Source organism: Eleutherodactylus coqui, chromosome 12 (genome assembly GCF_035609145.1).
Source record: "Eleutherodactylus coqui strain aEleCoq1 chromosome 12, aEleCoq1.hap1, whole genome shotgun sequence".
Classification (NCBI taxonomy): domain Eukaryota; kingdom Metazoa; phylum Chordata; class Amphibia; order Anura; family Eleutherodactylidae; genus Eleutherodactylus; species Eleutherodactylus coqui.
Window position 1 is genome coordinate 118,817,713 of NC_089848.1, and position 22,975 is coordinate 118,840,687.

The 22,975-nt window shown below is 44.1% G+C and overlaps 1 protein-coding gene across 1 annotated transcript in view; it reads right to left on the minus strand.

Moving 5' to 3' along the window:
- Nucleotides 1–22,975, minus strand: part of VILL (villin like) — a 97,268-nt gene that overhangs the window by 51,538 nt on the left and 22,755 nt on the right. Inside the window, exons 2-4 of the mRNA XM_066585445.1 lie at nucleotides 11,226–11,301; nucleotides 6,822–6,896; nucleotides 933–1,129 (exon numbers count right to left, since the gene is read on the minus strand). Coding sequence (XP_066441542.1) covers nucleotides 933–1,129; nucleotides 6,822–6,896; nucleotides 11,226–11,288 — 335 coding nt within the window. The 5' untranslated portion in view covers nucleotides 11,289–11,301. The remainder of the gene's footprint in view (nucleotides 1–932; nucleotides 1,130–6,821; nucleotides 6,897–11,225; nucleotides 11,302–22,975) is intronic.

A 22,975-nucleotide genomic window follows, 5' to 3' on the forward strand; every position in this document is an offset into this window, starting at 1 on the left:
ACCTATTCGTTAGGGCCACAGCCACATAGACATATTGATAAGGGCCACAGCCGTATAGTCAGACCTATTAATAAGGGCCACAGCCACATAGACATATTGATAAGGGCCACAGCCGTATAGTCAGACCTATTCATAAGGGCCACAGCCATATAGTCAGGCCTATTCATAAGGGCCACAGTCTTATATTCAGACCTATTCGTAAGGGCCACAGCCACATAGACATATTGATAAGGGCCACAGCCGTATAGTCAGACCTATTCATAAGGGCCTCAGCCTTATATTCAGACCTATTCGTTAGGGCCACAGCCACATAGACATATTGATAAGGGCCACAGCCATATAGTCAGACCTATTGATAAGGGCCACAGCTGTATAGTCAGACCTATTCATAAGGGCCACAGCCGTATAGTCAGACCTATTGATAAGGGCCACAGCCGTATAGTCAGACCTATTGATAAGGGCCACAGCCACATAGACATATTGATAAGGGCCACAGCCGTATAGTCAGACCTATTGATAAGGGCCACAGCCGTATAGTCAGACCTATTCATAAGGGCCACAGCCTTATATTCAGACCTATTTGTTAGGGCCACAGCCACATAGACATATTAATAAGGGCCACAGCCATATAGTCAGACCTATTGATAAGGGCCTCAGCCTTATATTCAGACCTATTGATAAGGGCCACAGCCGTATAGTCAGACCTATTGATAAGGGCCACAGCCGTATAGTCAGACCTATTGATAAGGGCCACAGCCGTATAGTCAGACCTATTGATAAGGGCCACAGCCGTATAGTCAGACCTATTGATAAGGGCCACAGCCGTATAGTCAGACCTATTGATAAGGGCCACAGCCACATAGATATATTAATAAGGGCCACAGCCGTATAGTCAGACCTACAGATAAAATATCAGACATAATCCCACTTACATAACACCATGCTTGAAGTAGCTTTTGAAGGTGGCTGATTCGTGCCCCTGCACCTCGCGGTGTTGTATTGGACTGCCCCCTAGAGCCTCGTCCATCTGGGTTGTGTAAAGTGCAGCAGCTGCTTGTTCGTCCTGAGTAGAGTCCTTCCCTATCCAGTAGTGCAGATCGCTGGATATACCGCTGGAAGATTGCTTAATCTGTGGAGGAGAAGAACACGGGGCGTTGGGATCCTGTCTACAATTAGTAATCTCACAACGGCACTAGTCTAAGGGCGCCTGCACACTGGCGATGAAATAGCATGATTTCCCAGCGCTTCGAGGCTGCAAGAAATCGCACAATTATGAAGCCAATGGCTCCATTTACCTGCGCGATGCAGCGTGAAAATAAAATCGCAGTATGTCCATTCTTTTTGCAATCTCGCCCATTGCTTCCAATTGGGGTGGCGGCAGCAGCACCGGCCCAATTGAAATCAATGCAAGATTATCGCAATCCTCTGCCAGTGCTGTGATAGCTGTGGAACGGGACTCCCAACGGCGAGGATTTTCGGGGGGGGAAGGGTGACCGGTCTTAAAATATAAGCCCTCCCCCGAAAAATAATCCCTAACTGTAAAAAAAAAAATAATAATAATAACACATCATCGTAGAAGCGCTGTCATCTCTGGCGCATATTCTAGCAGGTCCCCAGCACTCTTCAGCTTCTCTTCTGGCTGGGGATTGAAAAATCCCCGCCTCCTGAAAGCACTGCCTCTGATTGGCTGAACGCTGTGATCAATCAATGGCAGCGCTCAGCTATTCAATGAATGACAGCTGAGCGCTTCCTCTGATTATTCACAGCGCTCAGTGGCAGCGCTTTCAGGAGGCGGGGATTTTTCAATCCCCGGCCAGAAGAGAAGCTGAAGAAGAGTGTCGGGGACCTGCTATAAGACACGCTGGAGGTTACAGCATGTCTAAGGCATGTATTAAAAAATTTTTTTTCTACAGTTAGGGATTATTTCTGGGGTAGGGTTTATATTTCAAGGCCCTTCCCGGAAAATCCTCATCATGGGGAGTCCCCCTGCCACTGCTGTCCCAGCAGTGGCAGAGGGTCGCGATCATCTCCCATTGATCTCAATGGGGCTGCCGCTGCTGCCATAGCAGCACCAGCAGGAGATTCCTTCATCCCTGCTGGGATGGGAGGCTTTTTCTCTGCAGAAACGCCTGGCATCCAGGGCTTCAGGAGGATTGGGAGAGCGATATCGGGGCGTCAATCCCATGCCGATATCACCCTCGCTGGTGTGCCGGAGCCCAAACTTTTATTGATGGAATCGCTCCACCATTGGATTAGCAGCTGGAAACCAAGCAGCCCGTATTCTCTTCATGCACGGGGCCCGCTGTGTCTGCATCCATATAAGCCGCGGGGCAATCATAATTTCAGGCTGTGAAATCACAAAAGGAAACAATAAGGATATCTGTAACCCAGCTAAACCACAGAGGTATTAATCGTATCTCACCGGGGGTAAATACTCTGTTAGAGGGATATTGTCACTGAATGTAGGATACGGGAAATATTATTATATAGCACAAAGAAGGGGCAGAACTAGCAAGTGAGTAAAGGCTGACCCCTGGCAATCCCCGCTGTAACCCTACTAATGAGGAGAACCCGCCTAGAGAAGGGCAACCTTGGCTCCCAGCCTAACCCTATAATGGCCGGATACAGGAGGGGAGATGGAGGGCAATTTAGAGAAAGGACCCCTAACCAGTGTTGCCCTGTGCAGGGTTTGTGGCGCCATGGATTAAGTTTAAGGCCGGTTTCAGATGAGCGTATTGTAATAGGTCCGTAATTCAGATGTATATTACAGACATGTTACCGATTACATTACATCCGCATGTCATCAGTATTTCATCTGTTTTTGCCTCTGTATATTTTAATTTCCATTGGGAAAATACTGGTTTGTAGAAAAAATACAACTTGAGAGGCAAAAAATAGGCCCTTCTGTATTTAAAAAAAGGGCCGTGAAAAAGGTTAGCGCCGTATGACGGTCCACAAAACACGGCTAAATGCGGAGCTAATATGCGCTCATCTGAGGGCAAATGTTAAAAAGACGGTGCAGGAGAGGAGAGGGCAGAGGGAAACTAAGCCGGCAGTCCGGCCTCACTGACGGATCTCCCACTGAGACTCAGTCTGCAGTTTTTTATTACATGTTTCATGATATGTAGAAGCTTCAGAAGACAAAGGGTGCAAAATTTTTAATGAAACTACATTGCAAAAATGATTGTCAGCTCTTCCGGGCGAATGCAAATAAAGTGTAAAGAGGCTGTATGAGATTAGAAGAAGAGGTCTGATAGTCTTTTCCAGAAACAGCGCCCCTCTTTTGTTCATGGTGTGTTTGGTATTGCAGCTCATGCCTATTTTCTGGAATGCTGCAATATCACAAACACCTGGAGAAGAGATAATATGAGAGTCAGCAGTACAAATCTTCATTTACTATAATCACAGATAGCTACCGTCTACTAGCAGGTTTTTGTCAGATGGTTGAAAAAGTTTTCTACAAAAAATGTATCAGACTTCAATCATGGGTGAGGAAGGAGTTGTATGTCATGTGTGAGGAAAACCAGGTCCAAGGAAATCGTGAAAGAGCGAGAGAAACAAGAACAAATTAAATACTGAAAAGGTAAAAACTAGCTGCAAGGATACTGCTGTCCACCAGGGGGTGATGTGGAGGCGTCAGCCGCCCAATACAATCTTTAATACAATTTTTTATGCATTTCTGAATTATGCAGCTTGAGCGGCGTTGGGAGAGAACAGCAGCTGTGGGGATTCGGGAGTTTCCATGTGTAAATCCCACGCACGGTAAAACACCTGTCCCCTGTACAGACTGCCTGAAGGGGTCCGCTGAATGGAGGATCCCATAGATGTTCTCATTAGTCTCATTACAATTAGCTGTGATGTTGACATGAGATAGATAGATAGATAGATAGATAGATAGATAGATAGATAGATAGATAGATAGATAGATAGATAGATAGATAGATAGGAGATAGATAGATAGTTAGTTAGTTAGATAGTTAGTTAGTTAGTTAGTTAGTTAGATAGATAGATAGATAGATAGATAGATAGATAGATAGATAGATATGAGATAGATAGATAGATATGAGATAGATAGATAGATAGATATGAGATAGATAGATAGATAGATATGAGATAGATAGATATGAGATAGATAGAGATGTGAGTATAGATAGATATAAGATAGATAGATAGATAGAGATGTGAGTATAGATAGATAGATAGATATGAGGTAGATAGATAGATAGATAGATAGATAGATAGAGATGTGAGTATAGATAGAAAGATAGATATGAGATAGATAGATATGAGATAGATAGATAGATAGATAGATAGGAGATAGATAGATAGATAGGAGATAGATAGATAGGAGATAGATAGATAGATAGGTAGATAGATAGATAGATAGATAGATAGATAGATAGATAGGAGATAGATAAATAGATAGCTAAGAGATAGATAAATAGATAGCTAAGAGATAGATAGATGTGAGATAGATAGATGTGAGATAGATAGATAGATAGATAGATAGATAGATAAATAGAAAGATAGATGTGAGATAGATAGATAGGAGATAGATAGATAGATAGATATGAGATACATAGATAGATAGATAAATAAATAGAAAGATAGATGTGAGATAGATAGATAGATAGGAGATAGAAAGATAAATAGGAGATAGATAGATAGATAGATAGATAGATAGATAGATAGATAGATAGGAGATAGATAGATAGATATGAGATAGATAGATAGATAGATAGATAAGAGATAGATAGATGTGAGATAGATAGATAGATAGATAGATAGATAGATGTGAGATAGATAGATAGAAAAATAGATAGATAAATAGAAAGATAGATGTGAGATAGATAGATAGATAGATAGATAGATAGATAGATAGATAGATAGATAGGAGATAGATAGATAGATAGATAGATAGATAGATAGATAGATAGATAGATAGGAGATAGATAGATAGATAGATAGATAGATAGATAGATAGATAGATAGATAGATATGAGATAGACAGATAGATAGATAAATAGATAAATAAATAGAAAGATGTGAGATAGATAGATAGATAGGAGATAGAAAGATAAATGGGAGATAGATAAATAGGAGATAGATAGATAGATAGATATGAGATAGATAGATAGATAGATATGAGATAGATAGAAAGATAGATATGAAACATAGATAGATAGGAGATAGATAGATAGACAGACAGACTACGGCATATTTACTAATACCAATGCTTCTTACTCAGGTCTAAGTAAACTATGTACCGTGCTAAGAGCAACAACTGTAGGAGGTGGAAGGCTTTTAATACATTTGACCCATCTGGCAGAACCTCAATGTATCAGTTAGAAATCTACAGCAGCCACAACCTAGTTCATGCATCAGTAAATCTGATGGGCTACATGACGTATTTCTACCAATTTCTGAAAACGTGGTCCAGTGTAAAAGATTTAAAAGTCGCAATTCTGGCAAGTGCCAAAATTTTGACTTTTTAGACTTTTATGGTAGGCATGCACACTATTTAAAAAACTGTGTGTGGCCTGGTATTAGTGGTCTTCGCTGTGTGTCCTTTCAGATTTACTATAATTTACGCTAGAATCTGGCTTAAGGGGGTTGGCCAGTTGTACACTAGTGATGGCCTAACTCTAGGATAAGCCATCAATAGTATACTGGCAGAATTCCTGCTGTTGAAGCTGTTTGCTTCACTAATGTGTTCATGCACCAAGCTGATTCGGGCACTATTGTATCTTGCCTCCACCAGAAGAATGGGTGGAGACGAGCTGTATGCCCACAACTTAATTGGCTGGGCCAGAGAATGTGCTGGTCTGTGCTCCTAGATCCACTGTCATAATTCCCCCAGCAAACTTCCTCCCCTCCAGCTTCGGCGGTGTAAGTCCCCCATCCTCCTCCTCATCCATTGCATTCCCCCGCCGTCAATATTCCTGGGTGGCAACCCCTCAAGCCGGCACCACAGTAAGCTTGTAGGTCCGCAGTGATCCTTCCCAAGACGACCTTCCTTGCCTGCTTCAGCGCTGTAATTACCCTCCCCTCCGCTACATTCCCCCGCTGTCACTGCCCCCGGCGCTCTGCCTTCTTCCATCCTTGCTCTGGCAAAGTCGATCACCCACTGTCAGTCTCCTTGCCGGCGTCGCATAATGCTTTCAATATGTGACAGCACCGAGGAGACTGACAGCGCAGGAGCCCGGAAGAGGATAAGGGAGAGTGTCACTGCCCCCGGCGCTCTGCCTTCTTCTCCCGTCCCTGCTCTGGCGCAGTCTAGTGCAGAAGCTGGTAAGGGCACAAAGGAGAGAGGCCGTGGGGTCAGTGGCACGACAAGGTGGGGAGGGGACATAATGGAAACCCATTCTCTATCCCAGCCAATCAAGTTGTGGGCATTGCTTGTGGGCATGCAGCTTGTCTCCACCCATTCTTCTTTTGGAGACAAGATACAACAGTACAGCTGATTCCTGCAGGAAGCAGACATCTCTGTTCCCACTGCAGTGGCCAGGCTTGGTATTACAGGCATTTACTTTAATTGGAGTTCTGCCTGCAATACCAAACCTGAACACTGTAATGGGAACAGAGCTGTCTGCTTCCTACAAAAATCAGCTCAAATGCGCAAATGCATTGAATTTTTTTTAAATTGTAGCTGAAACCTATGCCAGCCTGTAGCTGCCATAGGTTTCTATCTGACATACGGAGGTGCGGTCGGATATCACAAATGTATTAAGAGGCTTGAGAGCAGTTTACTTACACCAGCATAGAAAATGCTGGCCCAAAATGTTGTCCATTGCTATGAATGTTGTCCATTGAGTACTTACAAATAGGATGATGTAGCAGTCGCCCTCAAAGAAGCTCCCGTAGGCTTTCTCAGGGAGAGGAACCATTTGCATTTTCTGAAAAGAGATCAATAATAAACATCATTCAGTGCAATTTTTGTGACAAACGCCAGAGACAAAAGTGAACGAATGGCGCCCTGTGAACTAACAGGGTAACATGCAGCCGCAGCGTAAATTTGTATCTGAGCACGGACCTACCATGTGCGCCTATAAGGGCTCCTTCACACGAGTTTATGCGCATTTGTGGAACAAACTATGCTTTTTTGCATGCCTATCAGCGTAATTAACTGCACCTTTTCCACCCAGGGGCATGTTCATTTGCAAATGGCAAACAAGACACACCGCTTGTAATGGCAAATTAGTTCCAGATGTGCTCTTTTCCAGCTGAATCAGTAAGGGTAGCATCACTCCTTAGAGAGAGCACCAAGAAGGTGAGTGAGGAGACTTATAAGGCCATGCATTGATCTGAAGGACTGCTGCCATCCAATAGGTGGCGCTGCAGAGGTATTGTTCCATCCTCCTTATTTCCAGTAGAAATCTCCTTGCGTACTGCATGCTCATTTGTGCACCCCCCCCCCCCCCCCCATTGACTTCTATGGGGACCTTTGGTGCACAAATGTGCAGAAAAGAAGAGCATGCCATTTTTTTCGTGCAATCAATATGAACCCACAAAATATGGAAAAATTGAAAGAACGCATAAAAATCAATGGCTTCTATTCTCTGCTTATTGCGTGCAAATATAGCGCACCCAAATATGCTTGTGTCCTCTCACAGTCTAGACTATTTTTACATTAAAACTAGATTTTATTTCCAAATATTAAAATCCCGCCATGTGGGGGCGCACCAACAAAAACAAACAACATATAAATAAAGCCCTTTATAGGGGACTAAATCAGGACCAGGTTACCCCTCTAATGGGGAGACAATGGGGGAGCCTACCAGTGGTACTACTTGTTGTGATCTGATGGGTAACGCCGTCCCACTGGTTGTAGGATGATTTGGATGAGTATAAAACCCTTTTACTGTTCCTCTATGAGGCCTGGTGGCGCCGGCATCATTTACAGCTTTCAGTTAGTGTTGATGCACTTGTCTCATGAGGATTAGTATCTGGAGTTCATTTATGTTCCATCTTTTATTGAGTTATGAAGGTAGGTACATGTATGTGCATCCTATTCGGTTTTGTGAAACTTCAACGCGTTTCCTCGCCAATGAGGCGGATCATCAGGAAGTGACATTTATAACCTTATATTGGAGTTAGAATGAGAAAACAAAGAATGAAGCCTTGATTTAGATCTATCACCAGCCGGTCTGAATCATTTCACTCAATCAGCCTTTTATGCTCTTGAATCGTGCATCACAATATACTTCGTGTCATGTTGTCTTATTGACCAAGGGAGCTATAAGTAAGATCTATCTGAACCTTTATATGGGGTTTACATTAACCACCACATTGACTGCCTGTGTGGCTAATCAATCCCCATAATGATTGTCTATAGACTGCTAGGAGATAATGTTATTTAGCTGATTGTGCTTGATCTAATACCACGTGTAACCACTAGAGTTATACTAATAGTGGCCTGGTGCTACAAACCTTCAGGGTTCTGAGCTCTGCTTGTCTGTGATTATAGTGTGTACTAGCTTATGGTTAGAGTGTGCTCAACGGCCCAGCAGATTATTGCTTATCAAATAGTACTAGAAGGCCATATAGTAAGGTTATAAGCCTGCTATTTAAAGAGAAAGTTAGAAGTAAAGGTAACTCCTGTGTATCTATCTGTCTGTCTATCTATCTCCTATCTATCTATCTAGCTCATATCTATCTTATATCTATCTCTCTCATATCTATCTATCCATTTATCTATCTATCTATCTGTCTATCTATCTATGTATCTATTTCCTATCTATCTCATATCTATCTAATATCTATCTATCTCATATCTATCTATCTATCTATCTATCAATCTATCTCTCATATCTATCTATCTCATATCTATCTATCTATCTATCTCTCATATCTATCTCATATCTATCTATCTCATATCTATCTCATATCTATCTATCTCCTATCTATCTATCTATCATCTATCTATCTCATATCTATCTATCTATCTATCTATCTCCTATCTATTTCCTATCTATCTATCTATCTATCTCCTATCTATATCTATCTATCTCCTATCTATCTATCTATCATCTATCTATCTTCTATCTATCTATCTCCTATCTATCTATCTCCTATCTATCTATCTATCTATCTATCTATCTATCTATCTATCTATCTATCTATCTATCTATCTATCTATCCATCCATCTCATATCCATCTATATATCTATCTCCTATCTATCTCCTATCTATCTCCTATCTATCTCCTATCTATCTATCTATCTATCTATCTATCTATCTATCTATCTATCTATCTCTATCTATCTATCTATCTATCTATCTCCTATCTATCTATCTATCTATCTATCTATCTATCTATCTCCTATCTATCTATCTCCTATCTATCTCCTATCTATCTATCTATCTATCTATCTATCTATCTATCTATCTATCTATCTATCTATCTATCTATCTATCTATCTATCTATCAATCTATCTCTCATATCTATCTATCTCATATCTATCTATCTATCTATCTCTCATATCTATCTCATATCTATCTATCTCATATCTATCTCATATCTATCTATCTCCTATCTATCTATCTATCATCTATCTATCTCATATCTATCTATCTATCTATCTCCTATCTATTTCCTATCTATCTATCTATCTATCTCCTATCTATATCTATCTATCTCCTATCTATCTATCTATCATCTATCTATCTTCTATCTATCTATCTCCTATCTATCTATCTCCTATCTATCTATCTATCTATCTATCTATCTATCTATCTATCTATCTATCTATCCATCCATCTCATATCCATCTATATATCTATCTCCTATCTATCTCCTATCTATCTCCTATCTATCTCCTATCTATCTATCTATCTATCTATCTATCTATCTATCTATCTATCTATCTATCTATCTATCTATCTATCTCTATCTATCTATCTATCTATCTATCTCCTATCTATCTATCTATCTATCTATCTATCTATCTATCTCCTATCTATCTATCTCCTATCTATCTCCTATCTATCTATCTATCTATCTATCTATCTATCTATCTATCTATCTATCTATCTATCTATCTATCTCCTATCTATCTATCTCCTATCTATCTATCTATCTATCTCTCATCTATCTATCTATCTATCTATCTATCTATCTATCTATCTCATATCTATCTATCTCCTATCTATCTATCTATCTATCTATCTATCTATCTATCTATCTATCTATCTATCTATCTATCTCATATCTATCTATCTCCTATCTATCTATCTATCTATCTATCTATCTATCTATCTATCTATCTATCTATCTATCTATCTATCTCCTATCTATCTATCTATCTATCTCATATCTATCTATCTCCTATCTATCTCCTATCTATCTATCTATCTCATATCTATCTATCTATCTCCTATCTATCTATCTTTCTATCTATCGCTCCACATGTCACGCATGAGACAATTATATCAATGGAGGCCCGGTGTGTAAAGAGATAATTATGAGCTGCTGCCAGCCTCTTGTAGATAGACGCCATATAAACAGAGATGTGCGATGTGACACGTAATAGCCTTAAGCTTCCGGTTTCCACGCGCCGTTGACACATCAATGCAAATTAAAGATTTCCATTGTGTAGATCATAAAACAGTCATTACTATCAGCAGTTACATAACAGGGAGACGCTCCCTCCATGAGCACCGGAGACACTTGTGCTTCCATCTATCTGTAGGCTTCCCACACAGCGTGATTGCTGCAGCGAATACGCAAGAAATGTGCAGCAGCAAAATCTGCACAACTGCATGGTTCCAATGTTGTCGCGGTTTATGTTGCAGATCTGCTTCAGATTTTAACCCTTGTGTTTCAGCAGAATTCCGTAGTGTAAATAGGCGCGCTACAGATAGAACCCGCAGTGTTTTTTAAAATCGTTGCGGATTCGCTTTTGCAGATTTCTGCACAATACGAGGCAGTTTTTGATTTCCCTTCGTGCGGCTCGTAGGGAAACGCTGCAGAATGTCCACAACGAAATGTACTGCCAAACGTTTGCCACATTTATTCTGTTTGAAGACGATCTTAAAGTGTGAAGCAGCAGGACGAGAGGAGCTGAATATCACCCCCTGTCGCAACGTGGAGAACTTGGGGGAAACTATCTGGGTTTGTAAAGCAGATTTGTGGCGTACAAAAGCCCGGAGTCCCAATGCGACAGGCCCTGAACCAAAACTAACCAGCACCCCCGCGGAGAGGACAACATGGAGAGGCTCTCACCTCGATGCACCATATTTGTAGGCCGGGCTTCCTACTAATGCTGGCGAGCGGCTGCGTGCTCATCTTGGTAGAGAAGCTGGAAGACAAGATGTGAGAAATGTTAGAATAACAGATTATTGATGCAAACGTCACATTTCAGGCTGGAGATTTTTACATGATGTCGGCCATAAAGACGAGACGTAACTTGAAGCTGCCGGGCCCCAATGCAAAATCTATAACAGGGCCCCCAACTATAATGCTTTATTCATAGTACTGGGCTCCCTATATGGAGAAGAGGAGGCTCCTGGGCCCGGGTACAACCGCATCCACTATAGTTACACCCCTGTCATAGCAGTGTTCCCAAGCCAATGACTCTGGAGCAGCATGTGGCACCTCAGTCCCAGTCTGTGGTTCCCCATCCACTTTGTGTGGCTCCAGGCTTCTGCATGTGATTCCCAGCCATTGTATGTAATTCTACAGCTTCTGCATGTTGCTCCTCACCCCTGCATATGGCTCCCGGCCCTTGTATGTGGCTCTTTGACCCCTGCATGTGACTCCTGGGTCTTGCATGTGGTTAGTTGACCCCTGCATGTGGCTCTCAGCCCTTGCATGTGGCTCCTAAGTCGTGCATGTGGCTAAGTAACTCCTGCATGTGACTCCCGGCTCTTGCATGTAGTTCCTCAGCCCCTGCATGTGGCTCCCCAGACTCTGAATATGGCTCCTTGACTTCTGCTTGTGATTGCTCGGCCCAGCATATGGCCCCTCAACTCTTGCATGTAGCTACCGACCCTTTCATGTGGTTCCTCAGCCCCGGCATGTGGCTCCGGGCCCTGCATGTAGCTCCTGAGATGATAATTGTGTGCACTATTAGCTACAAGGCGGTCATAAGATTACTAGAACTTGGTATTAGTGTAAAACCATTTGACCGTTAGATAATACTTGGGGAAGAGCCAAGGGTACAGTTACTCGGGGCAGTAATGGGGCAATAAACTGCAGGACCGGTATCTCACCATGGCAACACTGCATGGACATACGTGCTGTTTGTGCCGCAGTGTCACTGTAGGTTGGGCTGTAAATGATGTAAGATTTGTTTTGTGTCACTTGATAAATAAGGTCCATGAAGTGCTCGGTATTACTACAAGGGCCCATCCACAAATAAGGTCTATGATCTTCGGTATTACTACAAGGGCCCATCCACAAATAAGGTCTATGATCTTCGGTATTACTACAAGGGCCCATCCACACGGCCGTATATCCAAGCCATCTGTTGTCCGTGTATTCCGCAGGCAGCACACGGTCCCATGATGATAGCCTATAATAGCATTTCAGATGCCCAATATTTCACATTAACCAATGGTCCGTGTGATGGAAAATTGCTGCATGCCCCGTTCTCACCCATTGCACCCTAGGACGTACAATGTGCAGGGTCTATGCAGATGGAACCGCGCACGCATCGGTGTCCATGTCTGTCCAATGGGGGTTGCGCCCAAGTTTCTTTGGCACAATACGAACACGGCCCTGTGAATCTGGCTTTAGGAATAACATAACCGCAGCGCCGTGTAATAGAAGGTGAAATGTACCCAGGGTATTGTTTGAATATAGTCAAATGAGCAGAGCTGGAGAAATGAAAGCAAGGTTAAAGGGAATCCAGCACCGGGTTAATGCTCCATCTGTGGGCCACATAAAGTGATAATAGAGGCCCCGAATCCGGCGCAAAGTCACTGACTTTTTTTTGTAGTAATGTTTATTAAATCGCTATCAGCTGGAGCGGGAGCCGAGCACAGAGTCCTCTCAATGATAACACGAACAACCCAGAGCGTTCACACATCACTGAGAGGACTCAGCACTCAAATCTTCATGTTCCTACTCTCCTGCCTCAGATTCAAAGCTTTCTTCCTCTAGTGCATAGGGAAAAGGATGTCAATCAGCAGAGGATGGAGGGGCTCTGACAGCTCCTGAATACCATGATTTGAGTGCTGAGTCCTCTCAATGGTATACACATGCTCTGGAGTCCTTGTATTCATGAGCTGCCATTTCTCCCACTGTCCGGCCTTTGATTATCAGCTTTCTCCCTGTAGTGCATAGGGATAAAGCTGTCAATCAGCAGATAATGTGGGGGAGCTAGCAGCTCATGAATACGAAGACTTGAGTACCTAGTTCTCTAAATGATGTGTGCATCACTAGGGACTACACATTTCACTCATCTGCACATAATAGTTACGGCAGATTAGACTACCTCTGGGTTTCCCATGCGCTTCTTGACACACAACCATCTAGCTCCATAGGACCTTTTATCTGGTCCGATCATGCTCCAGTTTATGCAGAATTTGCGAACACCCAAGGCGACGCACGCCATAAAATTTGGAGATTAAACGACAATCTGTTAATAGACCCCCTCAGATGTAAAGACAACTATAGCCAACTTTATAAAAGATCATCAAGAAGATGAAACACGAGCGCCACTGAAATGGGAGGCTTTAAAATGTGTCTTGAGGGGAATATTAATCTCGCACGGAGCTAGACTGAAGAAGGAGCGCTCGCGCGAGCTGAGCGACCTATTATCATCCCTACATGATCGGGAGTTAGCAAACAAGAGATCCCCGAGCAACTCACTACAGGCGGACATCTCGACCCGCCAGCGAATTCGATCAATACTAGACCAAAGGTCCCTAGCGTACAGAGACAGGATCCGCGGGGAGGCTTTCGAGTCCGGGGATAAATGTGGTAAATGGCTAGCCCGGTCCCTGCACCCCAGAGCACCATCGACATTTATCCCAAAACTCCACAAAAATTGGGGAAATTTAGTCTTCTCAACCCGGGATATACTAAAAGAGTTCCATCTATACTATGATAGCCTATACAACATAGAGCAAGAGCGCGGGCCAAGCGGAGATAGCAGGAAAGAGGAGGAGGAGTACCTAAAGAAATTTGGGCCAGGTCCTCTAGACCCAGAGATAACCGAGACCCTAGAACCGGATTTCACTACTGAGGAAGTTCTAGAATGCATTGGAGAGCTAAAAGTAGGCAAAAGCCCTGGCCCGGATGGGTTTTCAGCACGATTTTATAAATTTTTTTAAAGAAGAGCTATCCCCGCTCTTAACACTATCTTTCAATGAGGTGTCTCGGGGAAGCCCCTTCCCACCCCAGGCTCTCCAAGCACATATCGCAGTGATCCCAAAAGCGGGAAAAGACCCCTCCTACTGCGCAAACTTTAGACCGATCTCCCTGATCAATATAGATGTTAAAATGTTTGCCAAACTTCTGGCAAACAGACTCAGCAAATTCTTTCCTGGCCTAATCCACAAGGAACAGGTGGGTTTTGTCCCTGGAAGAGAAGCCAGGGACAACACCATCAAGTCCATTTCCCTGATAAGTAGAACTAGAGCGCGGGGCAGTCCGCTCTGCCTACTTGCTGTAGACGCAGAGAAGGCGTTCGACAGGGTCAGGTGGAGGTTCATCGAAGGGACCCTCCAGCACCTGGGGCTGAGACGAAGGATGCAGGAGTGGATCATGGCATTATACAGCTGCCCATCGGCTAAAATCAGAGTAAATGGGGCCCTTTCGGACACCATAATGATCCGCAATGGTACGCGACAGGGCTGCCCGCTATCACCCCTACTCTACATCCTATCAATGGAGTCTCTAGCCAACGCCATCAGGGAAAACGCCTCAGTTAGAGGCTTAACAGAAGGCCATTCTGAACACAAAATGGCGCTGTTTGCGGATGACCTCCTCCTGGTCCTGTCGAACCCCAGAATAGGACTGCCAGTGGTAATGAGGGAGTTCACAAGATATGGGCGGGTGAGCAATTTCAAGGTCAACCTCCAGAAATCCGAAGTTCTAAATGTAACTCTCCCCCAGAATGAAGCCCTGGAACTTTCAGAGGAGTTCCCCTTTAAGTGGAGATCCTCGTCCATCAAATACCTGGGGGTTCACCTACCTGCAGACCCCGCCCAGATCTTTGAACTAAACTTCCGGCCCTTCCTATCCAATCTCAAGACGGACCTAGAAAAATGGAGTCCTCTTTACCTGTCATGGACGGGCAGAGTCAATGCCGTAAAAATGGACTCTCTACCAAAGTTCCTGTATCTGTGCCAGACTCTACCAGTCCATCTCAATCTGCAATACCTGAATAGCATCCGATCCCTGATCATCAACTTTGTGTGGAAGGGTCGTAGACCTCGCCTTAGTTATGCGCTTCTTCCTACCTAAGGAGGAGGGAGGGTTGGGACTCCCCGATTTCGCCCTGTACTACAAGGCGAGCCTGGCTAACGTTGTACTGACACTCCTCCAGGGTAGAGGCTCCAAGTTATGGGTCGCAATGGAACATGAACAGGCCTCAGCCACAGCGCAGGGGGCCCCCTGGATTCCGAGACAGCTTCTGAAAGAAACCCACGCCCTCTCGCCTTTTATGCTAGGAGTTCTCAAGAAGTGGGGGACATTTGCTTCAAAACTGGGCCTGATATCGGTTCCAGGACCGCTGACCCCGTTAGTGGCCAATCCTCAGTTTCCGGCCTGCAGGGACAGAGTCACTGTCCTCTGCTTACCTAGCGACACAATCCCACGGGTAAGAGATGTAGTCACACAAGCAGGGGTGAAGCCCATAAGAGAGTTCTACATAGACACTAGGGCCCCCCCGGGGGCATGGCTGAGCTATTTTCAGGTGAGGGGCTTTGTGGGGTCCCTGACGCCCGAAGGATGCTGCACCCTACCACTAACACGCTTTGAAACCTTATGAATGTCGCCATCCCCTGTGGAACATGGGATCTCAATAATTTACAAACTGTTGATAGCCCACGAGACAGAGGACAAGCGCCCCGACTATACGGAGCAGTGGGAGCGCGAGCTGGGGGTTGAATGCACCAGTCTTGATTGGAAGAAGGCATTTAGCCTGTGCCATAAGAGTACCAGGTTTGGCAGGATCCAGGAGCAGAATTTCAAAATCCTATCGCGCTGGTATAGGACACCGTCGAGACTACACCAGATAGACGCCCAGATCTCTCCAGTATGCTGGAGATGTCCGGTCAGCCCGGGGACAATGACCCACATATGGTGGGACTGTCCCCCAGTCAGAGAGCTGTGGAGAAATGTAGAACTCCTCTATAACAATATGACGAGATCGACGGTGTCCTTGACAGCTAATATGGCCCTCCTACTCATGTTACCAGGGTCTATGGCAAAGATCAAGTCGGAATTGCTACGACTGATGATTCTGGCGGTCAGGATGTCTATTCCTGGGCTGTGGCGTTCCACGTCCTCCCCCACAAGAACTTTGTGGACTGAAAAAATCAACATGCTCATGAGATTTGAAGTAGAAGGGCCACGGGAGGAGGGCGAGAGGAACAAATCATACGAACTCTGGAGACCATGGATAGCCATGAGATCTTCGGCTGCCTTCGAAAAATGGCTAAACACGGGCCGCCTTGACCCATAGGAGCTCGTTGACTCGGAAGAGCAAGGTTTTCCCCTTCCCCATTTTCCTCCCCTCTTTCCCACGCCCCCCCCCCCTCTTCCCCTCAGTTAGGTTTGTTTTCCCTGAAAATACGGGCGGATCAATGTTGTGAAGTACCACTCTGTTTTAACTGAAAATGTTTAATAAAAACTGATTGAAACTAAATGATGTGTGCATGCTCTGGAGTCCTTGTATTCATGAGCTGCCGCCACTCTCCTGCTTCTGATCAACAGCTTTCTCATTGCAATGCATAAGGAGAAAACTGTCAATCACCAGATGGTAGCCAATGAAAGCTGAGAAGAAAAAAGAGGGAGGGGAGCAAATCTATATGCCGATGTTTTGGTTTAAAATTTTTTTTGTTTTATTTTTCTCCTCCCTTATCTATATATATATAAAGACGAAAGCCCTCACTGACTGACTCGCCACTAATTCCCCAACTTCCCGATGTCATAGAAACATGAAATTTGGAAAGAGCATAGCTTATGTCCAATATCCGAAAATTAAAGGAGTCCCAATTCGATTATTCAATTCTAGCGCAAAAGAATTAGCGTCAAAATTTTATGTACATAATCTAATTCTCTCACTTCCCAATGTCATAGAAACTTAAAATTTGGCACGGGCATTGATTATGTCATAAATAGGAAAAGCTAATGGGTCCCAACTCGATTATTCAATTCTAAGCGCAAAAGAATTAGCGTCCAAATTTTACGTACGGAATCCAATTCTCTCACTTCCCACTGTCATAAAAACTTGAAATTTGGCACGAGCATTGATTATATCATAAATAGGAAAAGATAATAGGTCCCAACTCGATTGTTCAATTCTAAGCGCAAAAGAATTAGCGTCCACATTTTACATACAAAATCTAATTCTCTCACTTCTTGGTGTAATAGAAACATGAAATTTGGCACGAGCATTGATTATGTCATAAATAGGAAAAGTTAATGGGTCCCAACTGGATTATTCAATTCTAAGCGCAAAAGAATTAGCGTCCAAATTTTACATATGTAATCTAATTCTCTCACTTCCCGATGTCATTTTATATGAAGGAAACGTCGCATGGTTACCTCCCATGGTGTTTCCTGGGTAACGCAGAGAACTATGCAAAATGATGAACATATGTTTTTCCGGTATCTCTAAAGTAACCACGGCTTCATAAGATTTTCCGTGTGAACACCAGATAAACACCAGTACCAAATTAACTCAGGCGAAGCCGGGTATATCAGCTAGTTCTATATATGGGAGTGAGATTGATCGATTCTTGACCGGTCTGAGAGGGTGCAGCCAGTCCACCAAACGTCCCACCTTGCAAGGGGGACGTGCAACTACATGAGATAAATGTAGGGAAAAAATGTGGTTTGAGTTAAATGGGATTGCGCCTATAACCACATTTTTTCCCTACTTTTATCTCAATCACCGGAGGGTGGGGGGGGGGGGATGTGACAGCTCATGAATAAAAGGAAGCCATTGAGAGGACTCTGTGCTCAAGTTCTCATACTGATAAACTGCTTGCTCTCCCCCCCTCCTGCCTCTGATTAACAGCTTTCTCCCTGTAGTGTACAGGGAGAAAGCTGTCAATCAGCAGAAGGTGGGAGGAGCTGGCAGCTGAGCGTGTGCACAGCATTGAGAGCATGCTGCGCTCGACATGTAGCACAGCTGACATACAGGGATTTTATGGGTGATACTACTACAAAAAAGGTAAGTGACCCTGCACTGGAATCAGGGTCTCTGTCACTATGCTGCCCTCAGATGGGGCCTAACCCTGGTGATAGATTCTAATAACAGGGTAGCCTGGGATATTAGCATCCAGTATGTGCATTTGATGAAGCTATCTGCATATACAGAACAGTAATGATAGTAATGCTGTCAGATGGAAGTTCCTTGCACCCACTAGAGGGAATGTTCTAGAGGTCCCAGCCTCCATCTATACAGAATATGTCTATGTGCGCTTTATATCCATCTTTATTGCTATCATTGTGTGTACAGAACATATCATCAATCAGAAATAGTGATGGGCTCTAAATGGGCTCGTCTTCTGCTGTACCTGCTGGACAAACGGTACTTGGGGTCCATTGTCCTACAGCCTGGTCCCACAGGACGATCCTCTGGCTCCGTGCCCCGCTACTCCTACATGTGATGGTAAAGCACTGGATGTGCAAGAGTTAACGGTTCAGCACTTTTTTGTGATACTGGCAGCAGAATTTTTTTGGGAAACAGTAAGGGCTCGTTATCATGAGGGAATTTGTGTAGCTTAATTACACATGCAAAAAAATGGTACCATTAGAGTCAATGGATTCCTATGGAAACGTTCAGATGGAGGAATTTTAGCTGCACAAAAAAAAAAATAATAATAATAATAAATATCGCACCTAAGATAGCACATCAGCAACTGAAATTACCTGCTACGTGAAAATATAGGTGTTGACCTATCTTTGGTGCGCAAAACACATGAGTGTCTATAGACTCATATGGGAGCTGGAAAAAAATGGAGGGGAGCGAGTTCTGCCGTGCTGCTAAACCCAGAAGAACTGTGTCCCTGGGGCTTCCCTTCATCTCCCCGGGGAGTTCCCCTATCCCCGCGATGAAGGGAACCCTGGGGAGACGAAAGGAAGCCCTGGCAGGGATTAAGTGAGTCAAAGGAAGGGTTTCGTCCATCACTGTGGGGATCTCACTTTATCCCCAATGGGGTCTAACAGGATCTTATGGCGGGACATTTAAAAAGTGAAAACCTGCCATTCAGCGGGACTTCGGGGCTGCTGCCATGATCTTTCTTTCTTGTCCTCGAACCCCCGAACAGCAATGCATTTATTTTTTGCGTTGCTCATCAGCGTCGTTTTAACATTGATACAGCTCAGGACTTCAGCACGGAAAAGTCGTCCATTCACGCGATTTTCACGCAACTTTTTTGCGCAGAAGATTTTGATGCCCGTGTGAATGAGCCCCAAACATGGAAAGTTTGACACTACAGACACTGGCATTGACAGCGACAATCTGGGCCCTTGCAGTTGGCTGTAAGCTGGTGGGACCCCATACACACCCTACCAGCAAGGAGAATGGTAACACCTAGACCTACATCTGCACCTGACACCCTTTTACAACTTCTATTAGTTTACGGATTATGGCGAGTAAATGGTTAATCTCTTCTTCTGCTGGATGCATTGGCAGGAAGTCAGCAATGGACGTGGCTGTATATATACCGTATATTGTACTGTTTGGCCTGGCAGGCCGCCTGTTCTGTCTCACAAAGCCCGGATTCACCGTGAGTTCCGCTGCTGCGACCGATACATTAAAGCGAGCGCTGTTTATAGTCTTTCACAATCCAATAATGTTCAATACAAACACTGTAACGAGCGGCTGTATCCATATCAGACACACTTAACTCTTTGTGCACTTACACAAGGCCAACCCCTCTAGATTATATATGGCATCTAATAACTGTCTAGGCTCCATTCACATCTTCGTCAGATGATGTGAGATCAGAGTTCTGTGGGGCCAGATCATCACTTCCAGGACTCCTTGTTCTTCCTCACACTGAAGATAGTTCTTAATCACCTTGGCTGCATGCTGGGGGTTGTGGTTCTGCTGCTGAATACATTTGGTGTCAATCAGACACCTTCTATTTTTGAAATGCAGGACTTTTTCGTCCAGTAAGAATGCAGAACATGAGCAGGAACCGAACGGATCCGATTATAGTCACTGAGCTCCATTCGGCAGAGTTAGGGTCCGTTATGAGACGGATCCGTTCATCCTAAGGATTCTGCTATCCTGATCCTGCAATAGAGCCATAAGACAGAATCCCTGGAACAGAGCCTGTATTCACATGGGAATGATTATCACGGCCGCATAAGACGAGAAAACCACAAGTGTCTGAATCCGCCCTTACTGCGAGAAATGCACAACAGAAGGAAGTGTGAATGAACTCATTGAAATCAATGTGCCCCTATGAAGCCGCCCTTAGGGGTTAAAAAAACAACATGAATTTTGTGCGCATTTTCCAAGCTGTTTTAGGTGGTATTTTTTATTCATACACGCTTGTCTAGTTCTATGAAGAAACCTACAGGAAAACTCATTACAACGTGTAACATGCTGAAGACGATGCCAATGTACGGGAAAAACGCCAAAAGGGAAGATAAACGACAGACAGAGAAACGTCCGGCTTGTTGCGCACTTTGTCTTTTAATTCTGGCTTTCGGTTGGGTTCACAAATAGTGTTTTTAAGGCAAAACTGTGGAGAACACAAGACACGTGGGCCACATGCGGCCTGCCACCTCTTCATATGTGCCCGCCGACCATGCAGCAAGCTAACAGGCATTAGAGTCAGCCAGCTTGCAGTCTGCATGCTCTGCCCTGTATGAAACACAGACGTTGAGGGACAAAGTCAGCGATCACAGACTTGGCAGTGGCTGCCACCACTGGACCACAGCTGCAGGCCGGCTCAGTAGAATGCCTGTAGGGATGCTGCTTGGTCAACGGTCAACGGGGAGGGGTGAACACTATTATGAGAGTCACTTATTACTACTGGGGCCAATATAAATGACACTATTACTACTGGGCTAATATAGGGGACAGTATTACTACCAGAGCCACTATGTGTGTCACTATTGTTACTGGAGTCACTTTGGATGTCACTATTGCTACTGGGGCCACTATGGGAGCACTATAACTGAGGCCACTATGGGGTGTCCCTATCACTACTGGAGCTACCAAACTGGATCCTATTACTACTATGGGGGTAACTATTATTACTGGGGCCACCATAATGGTTTATTGTCCGCAGGTTAAGTATTAACTGATGACATCCTTAACTGGCAGATGCGCATTCCTGCAGTAACAGTCTATAGGTTCCCGACTTGTCTCCGGTCACGCTTCTGTATTCTTAGTGTTTGTTTGAGTACATTTATTGTGATTGGCAGGCCTGCCTATTCCCTAAAGTCCAGTGGTGTGCACACTAGTGGGTTTTTATTAAAGACCGCCCTTAACTTCCAGTTCTCCAGGCATACTTGGTACCTGACATGTAAAAGAGAAGTCCCTTAAAGTCTGAAGAAGATGATTAATATGAAGCATTGTAGGACTGTGTGTGTCTCTTTCTTAGCCGCGGTCCCTCTAGCTGTGGCCCTTGTGAGTCTGTGGCCCTTGTGAGTCTGTAGTATTGCTGGTCTCTCTCGGTGAAGGTCCTGACTCTGCAGTCATACAGGCAGAATCAATCAGCTCTCTGAGCCACAGACCACTGCTGTTCATTTGTGTCTCTGTTCAGCCCTGCTGCATTTCCAAAAGCCGAAACCCAGAGGATCCGAACTACAGCTCCAGCAGAGATGCATCTTTTTGGGCTAAAAGCCCTGGTTTAAGAGACTGCAGGGTGGATGTTTTGTCCATATGTGTTTATCTGTAGCTATCCAGGACTGTAGAAGACTGCTTCAGCGTGAGTTGGAGACCTACAGTACCGAGAGTGCTGGTAGACGTTGTGAGATAGTTGGTTAACATGTTATGTTTGGGAGCCGATAGTGTGATAAAGTTAATAGTAACTTAAATCTGTTATCAGAAAAGTATAGCGGTTGAGTTTTTGAAGATCCCCGAGGGACACTAATATTTGTGATTTATCAGGAAATTTAAGTTTAACCGAATCCCCTGACTTTGTCACATGACAGTATTACCATGTGCTCTGTGTGGAAAAGGAGGAACTGAAATGTAATGTCTAAATAATGCGCACCCCTATGGAGAGAAGAAGGTGAGCCTTAGTCTTAGGGATCTTCACACGGGTGGAATAATTCCGATAAGACGCAGTGAAATTTGCCACTGCGGAACTTCACACCAAAATCCACAGGGTTAGCTATGATTTTGATGACGTATTTCAGGCTAATACAAGCCATCCTCTTTCCACATCAGAATCTGCATGGAGGGTCTTGGTGCGTAATTTACTGCAACTTGCGGTGCGGAGTTCAAAATATTTTGCTGTTTCAGTACCGCTGTGGAGGGAAGGTCTAGTTCAGATTTATGTTTCAAGTAAAGTTTATTTGCTGCATTCGTACTGCCCTACTGGTCACCACCGCGCCAACACACAACATCCTACCTGCATCTTACAAAACCACAGAACTGCGCCAGGCTTCACCCGTCACACAACCCACGCGGGAGCAGAGGTCACTTTACATGGGAATACTCCGCCTCACCTCCCCTGAGATCCGCACTCACACTCCATGACAGTTTGCTTAGTCATTTGCTTAAAGCAACAGTACGACATTACTGAGAAATAGTTTGCAGTCCCAATAAAGACTAAGTTTGTTCTGATTATAAAGTGGAAAACACTTGTGTGTGTGTGTGTGTG